The sequence below is a fragment of the Ilyonectria robusta genome (assembly GCF_021365365.1).
Source record: "Ilyonectria robusta strain PMI_751 chromosome Unknown BGZ61scaffold_16, whole genome shotgun sequence".
Taxonomy (NCBI): Eukaryota; Fungi; Ascomycota; class Sordariomycetes; order Hypocreales; family Nectriaceae; genus Ilyonectria; species Ilyonectria robusta.
In genome coordinates, this window is record NW_025764450.1 from 457,575 (window position 1) to 479,705 (window position 22,131).

Genomic DNA, 22,131 nt, shown 5'->3' on the forward strand with positions numbered 1-22,131 from the left:
ACAATGTAAAGCCGATAATTTACCTTATGTACTACGATAAAAGAACATGGATGGCGTCATTTCCATGGATCTTTTTATTAAAATAATGCAAGATCACATAAAGGCATGGAAATATTGTTGGGATGGATTTTTTATAGTTTGATACCCTGAACATCAACTCCTGATTTCATTTGATGACCATCCCCATGCCTCTAATAAATGTTTTTGTCTACGAATTCTCATGTTAGTGAATTTAAAAATGACAAGCACATCAAGAAAACTAGCTGACTCACGCAAGTTCTGTTGACAACCCGTACATGTTTGTCGTTTTGACGAGCACATCGAGGAGAGCATGTTGTTGATCTGAGTCGGTGAACCGATCACCAACCACGGAAATGGCCATACATGCAGTTCTAGACTGTTAGGGTAACATTCTATCAGCAGGTGTTTCACGGAACTTACATATGCATTGGGTTAATATCGCTGATGGAATCCGCGATTCCACAGATAATCTCGAGGTCGTTTTTGGTTTGGGCCTATGACGTCATCAACATCGGCTACAAGTCCCAAGTCCCAAAAAGGAAATGTTGGCCGTAGAAAACTCACGTCAATCCAACGGGAGGCTTCTTGTCCCGCTCTGCAGAGCCTTGGAACCCGAGGGTCATGCACCACGAGCAGAATCCTGGCAAGGTGGAAATACTGCAAGCCGGCAGCCACGCAATCGTTCAAGAGCCAGATCTCGGGAAAGACTTCGCGGCCTTGCCGCCGGCGAATCATGACGGGAGTAAAGGACGACGGGTTGGTCATCATCCAGGTGGAGGATGACTCGAGCAGCCTGTCATATGTAGATGTGTTCTTGTCATCTCCGAAGCAGTACTGCACTGTGGCTAATAGCTCGACGAGCATCTTGTTTGCTCTGGCGCGGTCGTCTCTGCTTTCGGTCAGGCGATCGAGTCTGGAGCGGGCGACATCCATGCTTGGTGTGATTTGGTTCAAGACGGCTAGGAACAGTTCCTGTCTTAGCCTCGCCCACAGGACATCATCGTGAGATGTTTCGAGAGGCCTGGATGAAAGAGGGGACACTTGAGGCTTTGAGGTGGTAAACTGGGCAACGGCGGAATCTGAGGCGGTGCCTGAGATGGATGAAAGTGATTAGAAAGCATTTGGAACTTCTGGAAATAAGAGAAGCAATTGTAGGTAGTTGGGCGGATTGGGTTGGCTCTGGGCATAATGATAATAGATGCATGCACGTTCAAGAATTCCTTACCATCCATGTTTAAGATGAAATGATGCAGAAGCAGAGCAACGTCTAGAGTATCATCGTCCATGCCCGCCAAGGCAAGTTGCTCTAAATTCACATCAAGGTTGGCCGACCGCTGTGGCTCCTTCCTGGTAGCATTGGAGTGCCACGCAGACACGGCGAGGATGAGCTCGAGCAGAGGAGAGCTCAGCGTGGCCTGGGACGGTATGCGCTCGGTAAAGTACTTGTTGGGGTCATAGGAATCAAACGCCGGGCCGATGTTCCTCACGTAGTAGCGGAACAGGTCGGCCTTGCCGCGCTCGTTCAGCGGGGCACTCGAGACTTCGAGACGTGGCGACGCGCCGTACTGCAGGATGGAGTAGGGACTCAAGGTGCTGCGGCTCGCAAAGGAGTAGGCGTGGTGGTCGTCGTGGGATTGCTCAGAGAGGTTGTGGCGTAGGGATGGGGGCGTGGTCATGGCCAGGAGGTCTGATCGTTGGGGAGTGTCAAAGGTCAGTCTGGGAGTATCTGCCGGGCGAGAGAAGCCCGCGGCCGAGCTGGATGTGGCCTCATCATCGACGCTTCTCACGGCGAGGGAGTCGATGCCCCAGATGGCAGTTTTCAGCGCCTTTGTTGGGTCTGGAGCCGAGTCTGGAAGATGACCCGAACTCGAGTCCACTCCGCGGGTCGCCGGATGTCTCACGATGGGGATGGGTTCCTCATCATCGTCGTCGTCTTCTTCGTAGCAGCGAGCAACCTCAAGGCTCTGATCGAGAAACTTGAGTTTCTTGCCAGACGTCTTGCACCAGACCTGGCTGTCCGAGAACTCGGGGCGCGTACCCCTGGACACGAGCAAGTCAGCGCTGTGGGATCTGGGCGTGGGGGCAGCAGGATGCTCCGGGCCAGTGCAGGGGGAAGAGACAAAGGAAGAAGACCAAAAGAGAGGACAGAGGAAAGAGAGCCTCACCCGGGATTGGAATTGTGGCGGAACCTAACCCTGAGGCTCCTGTTGCACTGAATTCGTTTCTTGACGCACTGGGCGCAGGGTTTATCGCCGTCACCTGTATGGAGGAGAGATGGTCAGCCAATGGACGTCATGAGAGGGTCAGCGTGCAACCCACACTTGAGATGTCTAAAAGCGAACCGATCATGTGAGCCAGGATCCTCGATCGATGAGAATTGCCTTGTCAGGGTGAAAATGGAAAGTGGACGGTTCGGACTACTCGCCTTGCACGGCAGTTCTCCCCAGAGTTAGCTAGACAAGGGGATGAGGTGGAGACTGGGGTTCAGGGAATACCTCGCATCCAGGGCGTCTTGGACCTGTGGACGGCATGACGCAGAAACCTGCAGTCGCTGCAAATTTCCCTCTATCGTCCAATATCACAGAAATCAACGTAGGATCCTGTGGTGGTGCTCTGCACCGTCGTCTGGGATGCTGGTTGCGGGTCGCTGCAGCGGCCGGGGCGGGGGCTCTCGCAGTTTATATCCCTTTTCGACGCACAGGGAAATGTCTGGTTACAGGGGGCGTTTGATGGGGTTACAGGGGGGTGGGGCCCGTGGAGGTGGGGTTGGTGCGGAGAGAAGGCCTAGAGACGCCCTGGAGGCTAGCGGCTGTTTTAGGGGCAGGGATGGCACTGTCTGGTTCGTTGATGGCATCTCGGAGATGGAGTTGGCGATGCGTCATCCGCATGGCATCCACATAAACCGCCACGAGGACGGGCGAGAGATGCCTCACGATGCGGGGGAGCCCAATTCTTGCCCTTCTCTCCCGTTTTGCTAGCGTCGCTAAATCCTTGCCCAATCTGGCATCCCCATGGCGTCCCGAGAAGGTCCGCTAGCATTGGCTATCTCACTCTGACCATCACCGCATATAAGACGCCAGGCGACTCTTGTTTCTCTACTACCAAGCCATTCACTCTCAGACTCTCTCTCAGACCTCCTCGCTAGGAGCAGCACATAACTATATCTCACAGCTTCGTTGTTGTCTTCATCTGTTTCTGCATCACTTGTCTTTGTCTCTGGCGACCACAGGCCTATCAGCCGCACCTCGCCACCATGGAGTCGGTCGCAACTCTGGGCAATGCCCCATATGCTGCTGCACTTGGCATCTTCCTCATCGGCTACTTTGTGCTTTACCCCGTTGTTGTTTACTTTAGAGATGTCAAGGGTAAGCCACTTACAATCTCACGGAAACTCCTGCTAAGCTATCTCAGGCATGCGTCGTTTCCCCAATATGTCCACCTTCTCCGGCATGTCAGCTCTACCCTTCATGTTCCTCGCCCAGGGCGGAGCTCGCTCTACTCACCTCGCCAAGCTGCACAAGAAGGAACCCATCCTCCGGACCGGCCCCAACTCGCTGTCCTTTGGCAGCGTCAAGGCCATCAAGGACATCTACGGTCACGGCACGCCCTGCATCAAGGACGAGTCGTACATCCTCACCGCCGGCTCGCACTTTAACCTGGCCGACGTCGTCGACAAGCCCGATCACGCCCGGAAGAGAAAGGTCTTGTCGTCGGCCTACGCTCTCAAGAACCTCGAGCGCTGGGAGTACAAGGTTGCCGACAAGGTCGCCCGCATGATTGCTCAGTTCGACAAGCGATCTACCGCTCCTCTGCCCAAGGGAGTCAAATACGCCAGCGCTGAGGACCTCACCGTCGACTTCCGCGCCTGGACAAACTTCTTCTCCCTAGATGCCATCGCCGATATTGGGCTCTCTGAGCGCTTGGGTCTTCTTGACCAGGGCCATGACCGCGTCGTCGCCCAGGAAAAGGACGGGTCTCTCTTCGAGACGAACCTTCGCCAGTGCCTATACCCTACCGCTCGCAAGCAAGCTCATCTCCTCTGGAGCTACCAGAACTACAAGCTGCTCGACAAGATCTCCAACGTCATCCCCTACTACCGAAAGATGTCTGAGTCCAGCCGAGGCTGGGACGCCATTGTCCTGCGCCGCGCTAGCATTCGCCTGGAGCGATACCGTGCCGGTGAGAAGCTCGATGACTTCTTCCACGCTCTGATGGAGGACAAGAACGGCCACCCCCACAACCTCGAATGGGGTGAGATTGTTGCCGAGATCAACATCATGATGAACGCCGGCAGCGTCACCACTGCCATCGCCCTCGCAAACGTCATGTACCAGCTCCTGCTCAACCCTGATATTCTCGCCACCCTGCAAAAGGAGATTGACTCTGTTTTGGAACCGGAAGAAGTTGTTGCTCCCTACGACAAGATCAAGCATCTTCCGTACCTCCGAGCCTGCCTCGACGAATCCCTGCGCCTCTTCCCTCCTACTCCCCAGGGTCTTGCCCGCGAGACCCCTGCCGAAGGGTTGAACATCATGGGCCAATATGTCCCCGGGAAAACCACCGTCGCCGTGTCTTCACTAGTTGCGCACCGCGACGAGTCTGTGTACCCCAACGCCGAAAAGTACATCCCTGAGCGATTCATTGGCGACAAGGGCAAGGAGCTCCAGGCATACTTCCTTTCGTTTTCTGCGGGTGCTAGAGGCTGCATTGGCCGCAACATCTCCTACCTGGAGCAGACCGTGTGTCTTGCCTCTGTGGTCCGCAGATACAACTTTGCCCTTGCTGAGGGCTTTGAGCTGAAGCGGGAGGAGACGATGAACCACATTCTCGGAGAGATGCCCGTCAAGGTCTGGCGGAGGGACCTCGGCGAGGAGAACTGAAAACTGCATAATGACTGATTTGGATAAAACGAGCATGGAAATGGCATGTCATATTCGAAGCGATGAAGAATAAGGGAGGATAGAAAGAACTCCAATCTAGAGTTGGGCAGACTGCCATGTTGAAACAGCACCATCAACAAAGAACCATAATCCCTCACTCTGGAGCCCAGAGTAACATCAAGAGATAGGGGAAAAAAACCGTGACTAACGTAGGTACGGAATAAACCCTGAAGAATTGATGTCAGAATAACATTGGTCCATCCAGGCCGCTTAGATAACCCTAAGCTCCCCGTGACCAGTTCAAACCTGCTAGTCTGGAACCGCTGGATCATGCAGCATGGATATCCCTGGTAAAGTGCATTATCCAATAGATTCCATGGCAAGCTAAGCGCTGCGGCGTTTGTCCATGTGCAGAAAGCCCGCAGGATTGGCCCATAGGGCTCCTCTCGTCCCCGTCTCCTCACTTAGAACGGACTAACTACCGATGCGATGCCAGGTCACAGGGCTCAGTACACGTGATAGACTTGATTTAATCTGTTGAATGGATAATGAACATCTTCCTCGCTGAAGGAATTGCTTTTACACCTAGAACATCCTTCAAAGATCCAACCTTTGCGTCCTCACTACCTAATCTTGCCTACACCAGCACCCGCCTTGCAGACTTTGGCAACCAGTGTCAGTGGTGTTAATTGGTACTTGTAGCTGGTCTTATAGAAGGTTCCGACCTGGGTGATGTTAATTTGGGCCGAGCCCCAGTCATTCTCTGTATAAACGTCAGCTATCTTCTCTCTTCGAATGGAGTAGGGGTATACATACGCGCACCAAGGTTCGCATAACCGTCTAATTCTTCGTCACCGCATACACATGTGTTTGGAGAGTCCATTGGGATCACCAGGCCGTATGTGCTGAGCGCCTCGGTCGTGTTGCCGCGGAACACGTTTCCCTCGACGAGCACCTGGTTGTCGGACCGGCTGTGAATTGCCTGGTACAGGAAGTCTTCGTACAAGTTGTTGTAGATGTGCTGATGGCCGAAACGACCGGCGGGACCGCGAGTGCCCTCGTTTCGCCAATAGTTGTGGTGATACGTCACGTGGAGATGTCCGAAGTCGGTGCCGCGGAGTGTGGCGTCGTTTCCGACAAGCGATGACTTCCAGTGGTCGTGGAAGTAGTTCCACGAGACTGTTATCCAGTCAGATGCGCGAATGATATCGACTTGGCCATCCTAAATATTATTAGCCAACGACTCTGAAGAAGCTCTAGTGTTGGGGAAAACAGTGGTAGCGGAGAAGAAGACCGGGATCGGACTTACATAGTAGTCAGGCCCTTTGGTGATGTCCGAGGTGAACTCGTTGTGGTCAATCCAGACACGAGTGCTGTTGCGGATCGTAATGCAATCATTGTCGAGGATATGGCTGATCTTCAAGTTCTGCACAATGACATTGTCGGTGTTGTAGATGTTCAATCCGTAGCCAGCGATTTGGCTCGACGATCCTATTCCGATGATGGACTTGTTGGGGCCGACGGGGAGGCGCGTGATTAGAGTGATCGTGCCCTTGATCTTGACAATCCTGGGCGTAGTGCCAGACACGGCCGCTACCAGCTGGTCGGCCGTCGAGACATAGACGGTGTGGCCGCCCTGGCCGCCAATGGTCTTGCCGAGGGGATTGTGTTTGGCGTAGCCCTCAATGCCCCAGGTAGCCACGTCCAGGTACGCCTTGGGGAATTCAGAGGCAGAGCTCAGGCTGACAAGGCCGAAGAGGAGGAAAGCTACGTTGAGCTTCATGTTGACAAAAAGATTCGCTGGATTGGCGTGCAAAGGGCCAATTTGCAGCAGTAAGAAATGCGAAGCTCAATCGCCAAAGGTTGGTGGTCTGCTGGAAGTAAGTTTATCAATTGTGCGGCACCGCGTCTGGTATATATACTCAATGGAGCTTCACCTGGAGAGCTTCCGAGGCCGCGGATAGCTCAAGCTCTTTCCCCAGACCCTACGACCTGTCTATTCCCAGATCATGCGGAGAACCCTGCCGGCAACAATAATGGCACCAATACCATCGCTCGACGACGTTGAATTTGCGTTAAGCTCCCTGGGGACGATCACAGGCCCAACGTGCTCGGTGTTTAGCCGAGTAATGCTACTGGTGGAAATGAAAGGCTCCGGTGGACGCGAGCATCCTTATTTTCAGCAGGCAGGTTTGCACATGGTGATCTTGGCGCGCCTGGATGGAGTCGACATGCACATTGCTTTCTTTACCTGACTGGTGGGACGATCAAGAGGCACAGAGACGGGAACAAGACGTCGGGGGTCTCGCAATGGCGACTTTTGAAAGGTGGAAGAAAAATATCGTGATCCTGGTTGTGGCGCGCTGCCCGAGTTAGTACTGATCAACCCGGATAGGACCAAATAGCCGAGAACAGCCGTCATTTCTTCTTGGCTGCGATGTCGAGCTGTGATGAGACCCTTGGAAGATTTGGACGAAATTCCCTCATCAAAAGGGTCTCCCGATGATGCCCGTGACGTCACGCCTGGTGAGAGAGCTGCGGGTGTGTTCGAGTCTGTGATCGGTAGGAGAGACGATGGAGCTGGATCAATTTACTACGCCGCAGCAAGTCTCAGAGCATTAAAGGTGTGCGTGATTTGTCACAGCCAAGGACAGCCAGTTCCCGAAGGAAGTTTCCTGGAAAGGTTGATCCCCCGGCAGCCTCGCAATCTCCCATTTTAGTTCAACGGCCCTCATGAGGGATTCATGGTTACTCAGAACCCAAAACCCCCAACACGCATCAAGGTTATTTCAACCAACCCTTATGTCCTGTACGCATAAAAAGATCCCGACTCGTTTACTTGCTGTCATACCCTAGATAAAACACCGACTGGGCCGTTATTGGGATCAAGATCAAGGGCTTCAACGCCGTCCTCGTTACGATATGAAATGGCAAACAGGGCTTACTATAGGCGTAGTTAATGACATATAGCGCTAGGTACGTCTCAGAAGAGGAGTCTCCAGGTAAAATTGATGTCCAGCTGAACACCTGGTTAGATTACTAACTCGCCGAATATCCTCCGTCTACGAATATCGTCTGTCCCGTCACCGTGGCGCTGGCAGCGCTCGCCAAATACACAGCAACCCCGGCAAAGTCTTCCGGCACACCGTTCCTCCCAATCATTGTTTTCGCCGCGTGCATCTCAACCTTTGAAGCATCACGGAAAACAGGCTCAGTCAGAGGAGTGCTGACTAACCCCGGCGCAATTGCATTGCACAAAACGCCCTTTGGAGACCAGGCTTCTGCTTGCGAGCGCGTCAATGAAAGCAGGCCTCCCTTGGACACGCCATAGGCACCGCTGTTGCCAAAGGCTCGGAATGTCTGCTGGCTGATGATGTTGATGATTCTCCCACTTCCCCGCTCGGCCATGCGCGGACCAAATGCCTGTCCTAGGATGAATGGTGCCGTGAGGTTGACCGCAATCGTGGTATTCCAGACATCTTCAGAAAGGTCATCCATGTGTGGTCGATAGTTCACCCCGGCCGCATTGACTAGGATGTCCGGAGTGCCGTGTGTCGACGTGATTTGCTCAATGGTAGCCTTCAGAGATGCGACGTCGGCGAGATCCGCAGTCACGGCCGACGCTTGCACATTGAACGTTGCGAGATGCTCAATTGTTTCTTGAAGAGGCTGCGGTCGTCGAGCAACAAGGACAAGTCGACAACCAGCGCGACCGAGGGCGACGGCCATTTCACGGCCGATGCCAGAGCTGCCACCAGTGACGACTGCGGTTTGGCCGATGAGCCCGAAAAGAGACTCGAGATAGCCTCCCACAGTGTGTGTACTTCGCGCCATATTAGCCTGTAGGATCTTCAAACTGTCGCAAAGATGGATCTGAGAAAGACGGAAAAAAATAAAGAGGTGACGCATTCTGGCGAGGTTCGGAATAGCGTACAATACAGATATTGATTGGGATCAATCGGCAAGGGTTTCCCCGGACCGAGCTAATGACTCATAATTAGCTGCGTGCTCAACCCCACAAGATACGGTGATGAGGACGATGAAGAACCAGGATATTTGTGTTCGAGCAAAGTAGATGTGATTTTAAGTCAATTCCATTATACTATCTAGCCTCACTACCAACATTCGAATCTACCCATCTCTTTCTAGCTCCCTCTAGAATGGCCGTTGAACTTGGGATTCCTCTCGATCTTTATTGTAATCTCCTCAGTCTTAAGAATCTTGTTCGCCATCATACGGGTCAGCTCAACCTGACTTCCTGTTTGGTCGTGGTGCTCCAAACTTGCCGCAGAAACGTGGCTTTCGTGTGATCCGTCGCGTTTCTGCCAATAGACACCAGTGCTAGTAACTGTCGCGATCCCACCAATCCGGGCTGATATATCCACTGAGGGAACTCTAAAAGCCGACTCTGCATCTCTGCCAGTATTTCCTTGAGAGAAAATGTTGGAGATTTTGCGGAGAAGAGGCCGAAGGGCTGTCATAGCGACGATGATAATCGAGACGCACATTTGAGCCATTGCCCATATGTCTGTCGGGGTTTTGTGTTATTGCATGTAAGTTAATAGACTTGGTAGTACTTACCGACGAGTTGGTCATGTTTGAAATATTGCGTCATTGCAATTCGCGTTATGCTCACTGCAATCGTGATAATACCCAGGGCGAAAATAAGCATGACACTTATTTTCTCCTTTCTGGAGGGAAGTTTCACATCCTTGATCAAAGGAAAGGGAAACATAAAGACTGTGAAAATAATTAGACCGTCAAGAATTACTTGGCATCTTCCGTAGCCGAGAATACATACATAATACTTCCGTAATAAAGCACAACGCCCAATTCAGTCTCATGAGGTCCCCATGCCGATATGTAGTACAAGAATCGGGATCTTGTGACCTTTGTGGGTTCAAGGCGCGTTAGGAGCAAGTTTGCGGCTTGGGTATTAAGGAACTTATAAGGTGGAACTTTACCAGTTGACAGCCACGTTCGGCCCACACCAAAATATGTTGGTGAAGAGAGTCACTAGAGTACTGAGGGCCGTGAAGGTGGTGAGGGCGTAGAGCGTGGCTCGCATTCGGGATTCGGTTGGGGGAACGAGGTTGTAGTAAAAGTTGATGATGCTGAATTTCGGAAAGTAGAGGCCGAGGTAGAAAAAGAAATTACTTGCAAACCGCAACTATGAGAGTCAAAATACGTCTGGTTAGCGAGTGACGTTGGCCAGGATGCCGTATGCAATTGTGTCGGATCCAATTTGGGAAGAAACAAGTAGACTGATTCGAATGCGGAAGCCTACCTTCTCCACGGGTGTCGCCGAATCTCTGAGATTTCCAAGAGCATGGTGTGTATATATCAATGTCTCGCATATTACCACCGCCTGCGCTGCTGCCATACCAAGAAGTAGCCAGTAATCTGAGACGTTGAGGGCGTGCCGTCTCAGTCGCAGTCGAACGTAAATGCGGGCCGCGACAAAAACATAGGCCAGGATGACCAAGGCCCATTCGACAGCCTGGAGATATTAAAATTAGTAAATAAAATGTAATTTGGCGTTCAGTCACTTGTGCTATCCGTTGGAGGGACCAAACTTACAATCGCCGTTCGGCTCGGCAACACCATCTTGAATTCGTATACGAGCAAATGACGATTACGGGCCAAAACCCCGCCCGGGTTAATGTGATGAGGGCCTTGAGACGGATGAAAGAAGGGCTGAAGAAGCGGGGGAATTCCCATCTAGATATACCACTACCCGAAACTTTAGTGACGGAGCCGGCTAGATCTAGCTTCATCTGCCGCTCCCGGTCGACCACCCACATACCAAGGCTCAAGCCACAACTCTGCCTCATGCACTCTCCGGGGTCGACTGTGCAGAAAAGGTGAGTGGCGACTATATACATGGGCCTTTTGACTGACAGAAAAGCTGCACGGCATAGCCCAAGCATTCCATGACCTGCAGCAACGATGTATTCAATCCTGTACGACAGTAAAGATACCCACTCCCTGAACCCCATGGAAGGCTTCCTGCACGATTCAGGGCGACCAAACTCTTCTTGGTGTGGCGTGTCTTACTTTGGCTGGTTGCAACATTCCTGATGCTGTGGCGAAATGATGAACACCACCACGATTGGCCTGAAACACGCCACTCATCCCCGGGATGTGTAGAATAGATGTGTGGCGCCTTGGTCTAGACGGAGGACCTGGTCGAATTTCACCATACTTTAGCCACTTGCCCAAAACAAGCAAGAAGCTGTCAAAGCGTCGACAAGAAACACGAGACCAGGTGCTCGGTTCCATGGGCTCTCTCCGCTGTGGACTGTCGAGGGTTTACAATGGAGTATTCCTATTCGCACACATACCTATTGCTGTTCGCATATATAACCATATTCTTAATCCTACTAAGAATTATATAATATTCTGCTAAAGTAATTTAGAAGAAGGCAGATTCAGCTATAAAATAGGTCGTAAATAACGCGAGGGTGGATTACTTTATTCCTCCCCCAATAATAAGACAGATGGCTGTATTAGCCGGGCTGATGCTTTGGCGAAGAAGCTTGCACCTGTGTGCGAATAGCAATACTCTTATCATATCGGGTGATCATTACGATAGGGCGTTATTAATTCCTCCATGCACGTTACACGCTTATCTCTTAGCCGTGATTTCACCTGGCGAAACCGATCGGAGTATCAACGATTTTAGCTTCAAGCGGTTGGCCGAATATTTCTCTACGATATATCCCCATTTTTGTTAAATAATGTAGGACCAGGCTCCTTCCATCACTTGCATGTTAACTGGGATTATATAACGGGCGACGGCATCGTCATCACGACGTCGTCCACCTACCAACAACATATAGTGTGAGAAGGTCGTTTTTCTTTCCCGGCCGGATTTGAACAGTTCAGTTCATGGTTGCAAGAGAAAAGACTTACTTGGATTGAACTTTGATCTTTTGATTCAATTTTCCAAGACGGAACAATGCCGACTTTGAACAAGGTCATAGCACTGGCAAATTAGGAATAATGCAACAAGGCAAGTTCTTTGTGTGTTTTATGCGACCTTGGAAGTAATTTTACATCTTTGTTTCATTCAATGTTCATATGTTCAGAGATATCAAAGCCGTACAGCAGTTACAAATCATCGTGGAACACAAAGAGCACCACATCTAGTGCTAGGAGATACAGTAACTCATCCAATCGAGCTTTTACGCTTTCAACATTTCCTCAAACTCTGAAGCACATTCTTTGTTTCACCTTGCCTGATACGGGTCGTAAATATCCATCGTCTCGGGAAATCCCGTGTACGTTGCTATAAAGTCTCATGATATTTCCCAAAGCGATATCCAAGAGTCTGTATACACATCCATCACAAACCCTTCAAATCTATTTCGACCTCCCAAGTTCGACAGGAAATACAAAATTCAACCACAGAAACTAGAAGTCGCGAACTATACACACAGACACTCCCCAAGTTTGTGACCAAGCCAAGAAAGATGTCGTCTATTAATCCAATCGATGCCATGGATCTGGACGGCCCGTATGTCTCGGACCAGAAACATCCTGGTTGCATAGATTTTGGTTATTTCCTCCGTTTGAAAGCATTCTTTGAGCACAAGTCGTCTGAGGAGATGTCTGTATTACTAGCGGGGAATATCATGGTTCGCCCCGTCAAACCATTTTCCTACGTACAAACTAGGCAGATTCGAGGTCAGTAATGGACTCGTCGCTTTTATCTTCTTTTTGTGTTCTTATGAAATGCAAGACATAAGGTTTCTCGCAATATATGACATAGAGCTAACCAAATCACAGGCAAATATGGCGTGGATAGATTATCCGAGATGCCCAATGAAATACTCCTCATGATTCTATCGCATGTTCCTTCAATGTCAGATTTCAGAAGGGTCGCAAATCTATCACGGAGATTTCATAATAGGTTTGGTCAAGAATTGTATCTCGAGTTCGGTCGAAAATTCGACTGGCTTCCTCTTTTTGTCGGTGCAATGAGGGGCGATATCAAGCTTTTAGAACGCTGCCTGGGTCATGGTGCTCCAATAGACCAAGTCTGTACCAGCGACCAAGTCTGCTACACCACTCCTTTTTCAACCAGTGATAAGATCGATTGTTGGAACTTGGTGTATCCATTCCATCGTCCCATTCATATGGCCATTACCCACAGGCAACTCGATACTGTACGTTGGCTTCTGGCTCACGATGCTGATCCCGGCCGACCTGGGTACCTCAGAGCCCCAGGGGACTCCTTCTCTACGCCTCTTATGTGGAGCCTGCATGTTTTTGGAGGTCTAGTTACAGCAGACAGCGGGGACATAATACCGATCAATTTCGAGATATTTCGCACTCTACTGGAGGCTGGAGCGGACCCGAACGCCAACGATATTGAATTCGGCTACCCGTTATGCAGACTTTTCTGCTCGTACTTTGCTTACCACCGTTTTAGCTTCGTATACTTTGCGATTCTTTTGAAATATGGAGCGGAATCAAAACAGCTCTGCAGGCATCGTCATGTCGACCATACCTGCAGTCTGGACTCTTCCCACTTCAAATTTCAGCCTAAGCCTAACACGACTTGCAAACAGTATGTCAACCGGGCCCGCGCAAAGTGGTGGCATGAATATTTGATGTTCGTGAAAAAAAGCAAGGGCATCCGGGACCTTTTATCGATTGAGGAGTTTACGTTAGGGCTCCAATGTTTGTCAACTATTCGAGATCTACAAATAATTGCTGAGTCGAAATAAATCTCGTTTCTCTAGTTATCTCTATCGCTAGGTAAAGACTCTGGACTTTCACTTCCAGAAGAGTTCAAGTAATGATTTACAGTACATAAGTGGGCCACAGGGGAGAAAGAGGCATTCTCTTGCGGGGGCTCTTCATCTGAAACTTTGGGCTATCAATTTAACCTGATTAGTTGGTCTTAGAGCGACAGGGAGGCTACTAGAAATAACAAGGATGGACGGTCGAACCTCATCACCAGCCTGGAAAAACCTTGGTTAATCATTAGCTTTTTGCTTTTTACTTGTATCATCCGTTGGTGAAGTGCATGATGAGACGGTACTGAGAGTGACATTTTCACGTGCCTGTATTGACTGCTCCGCGTATCTCTGTAATGCCTTTAGTAGAAATCTTAAGTGATTATATGTAAATCACATGGTAGAGATAGATGCACGGGATCGGAGGTGAACAGCAGGAAACCAATTATTTGAGCATTACAGTATCTACTCCTCTCCCTATGAGGAAACTCAATAATTGCATCTCCTGCTTTTTGGTTGTGCATGTCAAATTGCCACGGTCCACATTCGGGGTTCAAAGCTCATTCGTTTCAATCTAAAAGCTTTAAGCAACAGTTTCGTCAAGCTGTTGTATCTTTTAGCATTGGGTGCAGTGCTAAATGTCTTCTCCTGTTGTTTGTAAACATTGTACCGTAGAAACTCAGTTACCTCACACAAGTAGCGGCCCCCATAAAAGCATAGGGCGACAGATGAGATTGACTGCTACGTTACCGCCTCAGAGGCTCTTGGCTGCCAGGTGCTTGACCTAGTTTGTCCTCACAGTGACTTAGAGGTGGGGGCATTGCAGTGAAGGGAAGACAAATTAGGTTTAAGTGCCGTAGCAAACAGTAAATACAATAACAACTTGCGCTTTATAGTTTACCCAAACTCCATTCAAACTCCCAGTGTGTATCCATTCTTCCTGGGTCCTTATTTCTTCGTCCTCCGTCCTCCCGACCAGACAACGTCCATCTCTCCACCTCGATTGTCCCACACCTCATCGGCCCGTCAGTACAGGATGTCATAGACATTGAACGCATTTACTATGTCCAGTGGATTGATGGTATCCCATATCGTAGGGGATTGAACCGCTAAGTCCATCAGCCGCTTAGCGGCAAGCTTCTGCCCCCTCGTAGCGGGCCACTGGACGCCGAAGGATCGAAACTGCTGCGAGGCCTGGTGGAAGGCTGGGTCGTTCGCGAAAGCTGTGATTAGTGCCTCAGCAACACGAATAACGGCGTCGTCGGATGAAGTGTCGCCATCTAATTTAAGTTCGTTCCACGGGAGAGTCAACACTCTGGTAGCGAAATCCTTCTTTGAAGAGTGTATACGGTCAGAACGATCTTTTTGACAACGGTTGAAGACAGGAGGGATAATACCATCATAGCTCGGGTCGGAAGTGTCGGTTGCGGGTAAAAGCGCTGGTTGTCCAGCCCTTTGTTAAACATCGCTCGACTCAAAACTTGAAGGTGCGTTCCGATCTCGTTGATCAGGGCAAGAGTGACAGGCCGGCTGAGGTCTCTAACATAGGGATGCCGAGCCATCCCCTGTCTTAGGACCTGCCCAGTATTGTATCTATCCGATCGATACGACATTGTAAAAGAGACGCAGGTTGTATTGGCGAATGCTGAAAATGGAGAAAAATGATGTTGGTGAACGGAAAATGGAGGTAGATGGTCTGGTGAGTGTTGAAAGTGGAGGCAGACGGTTGGTGAATGCTGAAAATGGAGGTAGACGGTTGATGAGTGCTGAAAGTGGAGGTAGACGGTTGGTGAATGCTGAAAATGGAGAAAGATGGTCTAGTGAGTGCTGAAAATGGGAGTAGATGTGTTGGTGAATACTGAAAATCAAGTATGAAGATTGGGAATGGGATGCTCTTTTATTTAAAAACCGGCCACCAGAAGATCAAAAATGGATGCAAATACCCCAGCGCTGGACAATTCAGTCTCACGAATTGACAGTCTTCCAGCAACATGACTCCATCTTGGCAGAGAAATTACTGGCAGGGGTGTTTCCCAAGTAGACGGTGAGTTGCGGAACCCTCACCTGAGCGGCGCCAAGGGGTTCGGCCATTCTGGGACCCAATGTGTCATGCAACTTGTTATTGATCATAAAAATAGGACTCTGAAACGGAAGCCCGTGAACGATGGGCGACTACCTGAAATCATGTCGCAGTTCAGCTGGTCTTGAAGAACAAAGAACCCGTGCCTTGATAGGATAGCTTCGCGGAGGCGCAGCATCCGCTTGTGCCATCTCGCGGGCTTGTTGTTTCAGTCGCAGGTGAACTAGAATATGTTGGTTGAGAAGAAGGTCTTCAGTATAATGACTGATCAAAACCGTGCCGGTGATGTCCGAATGGTGGTCTAAAATGGATTGCTGGCGTTGACAGCGCGAGGAGGCGCCAGGGGGCCGTGACTCTGGGCCACCCGGGATTCTAGAAAAGTCCCGACTGAACCCTGGCAGGTCCCGGAATAGCCTCTCGTTTCATGGGTTGACTCATGGTAGGCAAACCGGTGAGGGGAGGATGATGGGATGAGTCCTGGCAGTTGGGCCGATCAGTAGAGGATCATGGGGATCATGAGAAGATGATTGGCAGATGGAGATTGTCATCCCAGCAGCGCAGCCCTGTGCAATTGCCCGCAGAGACAGTGGTGATGAGCGGCAGGGGTCTATTCCAGCCTCAACTGCACTCCACGTTCCAGAGTCCATGTGTCCAACCGCCCGTGGGGTCGCCCCGAGCCTCCTGGGTCTGAGGTGCGGGAGTGTGATGGCTCAACCTGCATGGCACTTCTAACGCCAGCACTTACGCAAGCTCTCCTACGACCGTGTGTAGGGCAAATTAGTGATTCCAGTAAGAATGAACGTCAGAAGCGAAGTGAGTGGATGCCCATGTGCCCTGCCTGTTTCTTTGTATGATGGTGATTCTTGGCGATGACAGTACCAAAAAAGGAACTGCAAATCAAGCCCAACAGCGCCCTCTAGCTGCCATCGGATCGGGCCATGACCACTACCGCTGTAGTTGGCGGCGGTGGTGCAGCATCCGCGGGTTCCCCTGTGTCCTCTGCCACTCATGGGCACGAATCAGTCGGGGAGTCGGAGAATTATTAGGAGTTCCCACTAATCTAGCGCTTACCTGCAGGGTTACAGGGCTCTCTTTAGATCGTCACAGGGGGTCGGAGGGGGAGGGGGAGGGGGAGAGGGGGATCCGGATGCAGGGCTCGCAGCAGGCAGGTTGGGCAAACAGGGCGAGATGCCACAAGCCATGACGTCTATGTGTCCAAGATCGACGGACGAGTTGCCCGGCTCCGATGGATCTGTAGCGGAAGCAGACCAACGTGCGTGATTCAATCCCTAAAAAGCAAAGAGTGGTGGAAATGGGATACGAACGTGGCACACTCTCATTTGGGACAACACTCACAGCCGCCCGAAGCGAGAGATTCACCACAACACCACAGAGTCTGTAATAACACTTCTGTCGAAGGAAATGACTGTAATAGACCCCACGAAAGCCCTATGAATGGTGAGTAAGGAATTTCCGTTGTTGATGCAGGCAGGGACTGAGCTGCGAGCTTTGCAGAGCTTGGGGTGGGGGCCGCAGCTGTGGGGAGAGACCCAAGCTGCCGGCTCATCGTGCAGTGACCTTCAGGGATCTTCAGGGACCTTCAGGGACAATATCCCCACGTGCGCGCCTCTGTTTCACCCCACAGGGATAGCCCCTGGAGGCTCCCGGAAGGCCCTGGGGATGGGTGGAACTGTTTGGTGCCCGGCTGTCACTACCAGTCACTATCACCCGGAAGACCCAGCGTAGGTAGGTAGGTATGCTTGGCAAGGCCTACGAGCTCACAGCAAATCTCAGCAAGGCAGGCCAACGAACTCACAGCAAATCTCAACAAGGCAAGCTGGCGATATGCCAGGCCTGTGGGTGCCCTCTATTACTTCCAGATGATGGACACTCCCACGCTGGGCGACTTTGCCCACGAGTTCATGGCGCGTGCCCAAGGCCAAATGCTAATTGAACCTGTGTCGATGAGCTCACGAAGCTCTCCTGGGAGCTTCCAGCTGCGACCAACCCCTCCAGCTAAAGCAGCCCGCCAGTCAATCAACCTTCAATAAGCTCACTGTGCTATTCCCTCTTCAGGGACCCTGCGCGCCTTAGCCTACAGCGCCTAAATGACTAGCAGCGTTTTAGCTTGGGGGGTCCCTGTCGCGGCAATGTTAGCGCCAATTCGGGCGGTAATTTGGCGGCTATTTGGTGACATCCTCCCCCACCAAAGATTTGGAATACGAGCTGCTTCTGCCACAGCACAGTGGAAGTCCCTGCACACAGTGAAGTCAACCTGAGGCTCTGGTTTTGTGCTTGCATATTTCTCGCAGCTCAAGCTCGTCCACAGTGGCTCCGGGGATGCTACCCATACCTACCCTAGATACTGAGTTTTTACAGTGTCTAGGTACAGGGTACCGTCTGAAAATCTAGCCACTTCTCTCCAGAGATGCTCCTCAATAAGAATCAGTAGCCAGGCAGACATATTGCATCAAAATCTGTCAATACAATAAACTACTTTACTGGAATTAATTAATAATATTAAAGTCTGGCTTCAAAAAATAGCCAAAAAGTAAGAAGTCCCCGTAGCTAATATTAAAGTCAACTTTAAATAAGCCGTTAGCAGTATAGGCCTGTTTTTGACGTCACATTACACCGCTTTACACTGTCTTTTCTAAACGCCAAAGTGCACATATGGAACCCAGTACATTGGCCCACCTTCTTCTTCGTCGTCTGCATCCAAAACAGCGTCTCGTGTCGCTCTGTCATCCCGTTGATCTGCATCTCGAGAGCCTCCCGTCGTATCTTGCACTGAGGAGATGGCTAATTTTGCCACAAGCTCACATTCAATCTTGTCCATAGTGTTCAACCACCGATCCCTGAGCTTGAGTGCGGCGTGATGAAGTCCTCTACAGACCGACTCGTCTGTCACGCCCTGGTCCTCCTTCATGCCTTGGTATGCGAACTTGGCCATGTCGACGCAGGTCTTATCGTTTACCTCCCAAAATGTGCCAATGACATGGCGGAATCCGGCAAGCTGGCAGGCGCTAATGAGGTGCATGCTCTCGTCAATAAACCTTTCATCCTCTACTTTGCCTGTCCCACAAGCGGACAGGTAGGCGAGGAACGGCGGATTGGCTTGGAGATTCAAGTCGATGAGAGACGCGACGGTGAACGGATCGCTTGTTCCATCTTCCAACAACAGCTGACTCCTCGATGGATCCGTATGGTTCGTGTGGCAGTGACCCGCAAAGTGGAAGATCTTGCAATTCGGCAGATACCGGACGATGTCTTGCTTGCGACGACCTGGCTCAATGGGTTCAATCCCCATTGACTCGCAGAGCTGGTGCAGCTCCTTGACCTCGTCCAACGTGAACGAAAGTGGTGTTGGAACTCCGGGCGTATCCTTGAGAGCAACAAGCAGAGCCTGGGCTGGCTCGTATGAGGCGACCCGTTGACGGCGACCGTGTATGATGGCTTTGACAGAGGCGCTGTATGATGACATGACTCTATCCATCACCGTGTCATAACCACCTTTGGCGTGGATTCCTGCAGCGTGAAGAGGGAACTTGGTCAAGGCTCCTGTTGGAATCCACCAAACATGCGGCCATCTTTGCCCTGCATCGTCACCAGTCGGAGACTGTGTGAAACGCAGCGCGTCCAGCACGGGACTTGCGAGCGTATCCCACAGCCACTTAAGCGTTCTCGGCTTCCCGAGATCACCCAACTGCGCCTTTTCTCGAATCTCCCGGCTAAGGAGGTTTTCCAACGGCAACGCCCGTATCTGGTGCTCTTCGATGAGGATTGCATCGCACCGATACTGGCTGACATTGACGACAACCAAGGGGCCCTTCTTTGCCGCAGCTCGCATCTCTTGCTCGCTTGGCGCAAGCAGGAAGTCCTCGAATCCGGGACAGCTGCGGATCTCGACGAGGAGATCATCCAGCGCGCCGTTGGCTTCGTGGCGCACATTGGCTTGGCTCTGCCACGACGGTTGGGAGTAGCCCTGAATGTCGGAGCGGCTTGGTCCCTGGAGAATCATTGGCTCCGAGGATCTCATGTGCTCGTTCATCGACGAGACTATCCCTTGGCTGGGGTCTCGCTGCGATGGTACTTGTCGGATCGGGCTGGGTGGCGCAGGAGTGTCGAGTTGTTGGCGGAGCGCCAGATATCGCTTCCCAAGGTCAGGGTGACTGCTAACGAGCTCGTCGACATCCGCGCGAATGTCGTTCAGAGACCCCGAGATGATGCCACGGCCAAGCTCGAGGAGCTGCACGGCGTCAAACGGGTCCTTGTTCGCATTCAACGCGATGGCTGCAGCATCCGAAGCCAAGCCCGCCACTCCAGAAAGCCAGTGTTGCTTGTCCGAATTCTCCAGAGATCTCGGGGCGAGTAGCGGAACAAGCCGGATCAGCGTCTTTGCAGCTTCGTAGCCATGCTCCCAGTCGTGCGCTTCTGCCAAAATCCCCAGCAGAAACCTCCCGGCCGACAGGCGATCCTGGATCGGGGCTGATGAGTGGTTGAGACCTGTGCGGAAAGACTCGATTGCAGTCTGCATGTCTTCTGCCTTCTGAGTCGTCTGATATCTAGTATAGAGCGCGGAACCATAAGTGCGCAATCGGATCGCTAGGGTTGGATGATCTGGTGGGGTTCTCTCCAAGGTCTCTTGATACAAATCAATCGCAGCGCCGAGGTCGGTCATTTTCCTCGACTGCGTGTACCTCTCGTGGTATGCAACTCCAAGGTTGTTTCGGAGAGATATCCACCGCGGATTGTCCGCTCGCGACTTCTGCAAAATCTCATGGAGTGCTCGCATTGCATCGTGGAGGTCCTCGGATATGCCTGTAAGCTTGGGCTCTTCACAGGCTTGGTACAATTCAATCGCCTTGTCGAGGTGTGCAGTGTCGCCTGTTTGCCTATATTTATCTACCCAGCCAAGTCCCAGTAGCTGAACCCAGGACGGGAAGAACGGGTTGGCGGACGCAGTTTTATCGACGGCTTGTTGGTATATCTCAATTGCCTCGTCAAGGTCTGACAGCGACCCTGTCCTTCTGTACCTGTCATGTATTGCTGCGCCTAGATCAATGAGACGAACTTCCCGACGCGGATTTTCTGTGGGCGTCAAGTCGACTGCTTCTTGGACCAGTGGAATTGTGGCATTCAGGTCTGCCAGATTCCCTATTCTTGCGTACCTGTCAGCATACCCGGCTCCCACCTCATGAAGGAGGGCTGCGCGTTCTTCCCCGTCTCCGGGAGTCTGATCGAGAGCATTCTGAAAGGCCTTGATGGCCATACTCAAGTCTGCTGTGTCGCCTGTTTGCTTAAATCTGTCTCGGTATCCTCCTCCGACATCACGAAATCTCGCCGCTCGGCTGGGATTGCCTTCTGGTGCCTCGTCGGCCGATTGCAGATACAATTTAATTGCTCTTGCTATATCGGAAGCAGTGCCTAACTTGACATAACGAGCCTGGAATCCTGCGGCAAGGTCTCGTAATCGAATCGAGCGGTCTGGGTGACCCAAAGGCAGTCGATCGAGATATTCTTCATAGATCGGGATTGATTTATCCATATCAGAACTATCATATACTCTTTGAAATCTATCTCCCAACGCAGCACCAAGACTCAGAAGTCGAGGTGCTCGATGGGCGTCATCTGTTGGTGTTGAGTCGACAGACTCCTGCATCAGTTGAATTGCGGTATTTAAGTCCGTTTCCGCCAAGGTTCTGCGATACTTGTCTGCATACGCTGCACCAAGATCGCAGAGGCACGAAGCCCTTTCGTTTTCTGACGGCGTATTTTCGAGGCATTCGTGATACAGGGGAATCGCCTTGTTCAAGTGCTCGATGCCGCCGAATTTCAGGCACCTGTTGTGATGAGCAGCCGCCAGGTCCCGAAGCCGAGATGCTCTGTTTTCATGATGGAGCGGCGTTAGGTTGAGGGATTGCTCGAAAAGCTCGACAGCTCTGTCTAAATCGGCAAGAGTTCTAGATCTGTCATATCTCTCCCCGTATGCTGCTCCGAGATGATGGAGTTGAGCTGCCTGATCAACGAAGTCTGGTGTTGGTTTTGCAAGTAAGTTCTTCGAAGTTTGTATGAAGTTGTTCACATCTTCAATGTTGGGTAGTGTTTCTCCGTCGACGCCAGCAAATCGAAGACCCAGTCGAGGTGGTTCATCAGGTGTGCGGTCGACGTTCATGTTGTTCGCCTCGCACCGGACGCAGGTCGGCGCTCTAGGAGAACAAGTATGTTAGCAAATTTATACCAGTGGGCTGACACAACCTGAAACAGTGGGCCTGGTGTTGTGGTCGATCGCCTGATAGTTGTGCTGAAAGTGAGAGTTGTGAGTTGTTTTCAAAACACCGTCAATCTTTCTTTAGACGCTGTCATATTACTCTCACTTGGAACCTAGCTTGTAAAGCCTCAG

General features: G+C 51.3%; 8 protein-coding genes across 8 annotated transcripts; 2 read left to right on the forward strand and 6 right to left on the reverse strand.

The window, feature by feature from the left end:
• Positions 1-124: 124 nt before the first annotated feature.
• Positions 125-2,649, reverse strand: BGZ61DRAFT_456073 (uncharacterized protein). Its single transcript, XM_046246456.1, has 9 exons — positions 2,517-2,649; positions 2,447-2,460; positions 2,341-2,351; positions 2,187-2,280; positions 1,247-2,061; positions 586-1,112; positions 442-515; positions 273-392; positions 125-208 (listed from the first exon to the last, which is right to left on the reverse strand). The coding sequence occupies exons 1-9, from the start codon at positions 2,550-2,552 to the stop codon at positions 154-156; spliced, it is 1,746 nt and encodes a 581-aa protein (XP_046101485.1). The 5' UTR covers positions 2,553-2,649; the 3' UTR covers positions 125-153.
• Positions 2,650-3,274: 625 nt separating this feature from the next.
• Positions 3,275-4,901, forward strand: BGZ61DRAFT_357568 (cytochrome P450; the record flags this gene model as incomplete). The annotated part of the gene is made up of 2 exons (XM_046240889.1): positions 3,275-3,386; positions 3,433-4,901. 2 exons carry the CDS (start codon positions 3,275-3,277, stop codon positions 4,899-4,901), a joined length of 1,581 nt encoding a protein of 526 aa, XP_046101486.1.
• A 538-nt stretch (positions 4,902-5,439) lies between these two features.
• On the reverse strand, positions 5,440-6,684 carry BGZ61DRAFT_590375 (polysaccharide lyase family 1 protein; the record flags this gene model as incomplete). The annotated part of the gene is made up of 3 exons (XM_046256628.1): positions 5,440-5,664; positions 5,718-6,123; positions 6,211-6,684. 3 exons carry the CDS (start codon positions 6,682-6,684, stop codon positions 5,525-5,527), a joined length of 1,020 nt encoding a protein of 339 aa, XP_046101487.1. The 3' UTR covers positions 5,440-5,524.
• Positions 6,685-7,799: 1,115 nt separating this feature from the next.
• Positions 7,800-8,835, reverse strand: BGZ61DRAFT_456078 (uncharacterized protein). Its single transcript, XM_046246457.1, has one exon. The coding sequence runs from the start codon at positions 8,808-8,810 to the stop codon at positions 7,941-7,943; it is 870 nt and encodes a 289-aa protein (XP_046101488.1). The 5' UTR covers positions 8,811-8,835; the 3' UTR covers positions 7,800-7,940.
• Positions 8,836-8,978: 143 nt separating this feature from the next.
• BGZ61DRAFT_456079 (uncharacterized protein) lies at positions 8,979-10,577 on the reverse strand. The gene is made up of 6 exons (XM_046246458.1): positions 10,482-10,577; positions 10,189-10,401; positions 9,866-10,071; positions 9,703-9,791; positions 9,483-9,641; positions 8,979-9,429 (listed from the first exon to the last, which is right to left on the reverse strand). The coding sequence occupies exons 1-6, from the start codon at positions 10,506-10,508 to the stop codon at positions 9,047-9,049; spliced, it is 1,077 nt and encodes a 358-aa protein (XP_046101489.1). The 5' UTR covers positions 10,509-10,577; the 3' UTR covers positions 8,979-9,046.
• A 1,799-nt stretch (positions 10,578-12,376) lies between these two features.
• BGZ61DRAFT_480604 (uncharacterized protein) lies at positions 12,377-13,455 on the forward strand (the record flags this gene model as incomplete). The annotated part of the gene is made up of 3 exons (XM_046249212.1): positions 12,377-12,590; positions 12,693-13,072; positions 13,339-13,455. 3 exons carry the CDS (start codon positions 12,377-12,379, stop codon positions 13,453-13,455), a joined length of 711 nt encoding a protein of 236 aa, XP_046101490.1.
• Positions 13,456-14,674: 1,219 nt separating this feature from the next.
• Positions 14,675-15,261, reverse strand: BGZ61DRAFT_535003 (uncharacterized protein; the record flags this gene model as incomplete). The annotated part of the gene is made up of 2 exons (XM_046254219.1): positions 14,675-14,980; positions 15,046-15,261. 2 exons carry the CDS (start codon positions 15,259-15,261, stop codon positions 14,675-14,677), a joined length of 522 nt encoding a protein of 173 aa, XP_046101491.1.
• A 2,993-nt stretch (positions 15,262-18,254) lies between these two features.
• Positions 18,255-22,061, reverse strand: BGZ61DRAFT_456081 (CHAT domain-containing protein). Its single transcript, XM_046246459.1, has one exon. It carries the CDS (start codon positions 21,901-21,903, stop codon positions 18,382-18,384), a length of 3,522 nt encoding a protein of 1,173 aa, XP_046101492.1. The 5' UTR covers positions 21,904-22,061; the 3' UTR covers positions 18,255-18,381.
• Positions 22,062-22,131: the final 70 nt, after the last annotated feature.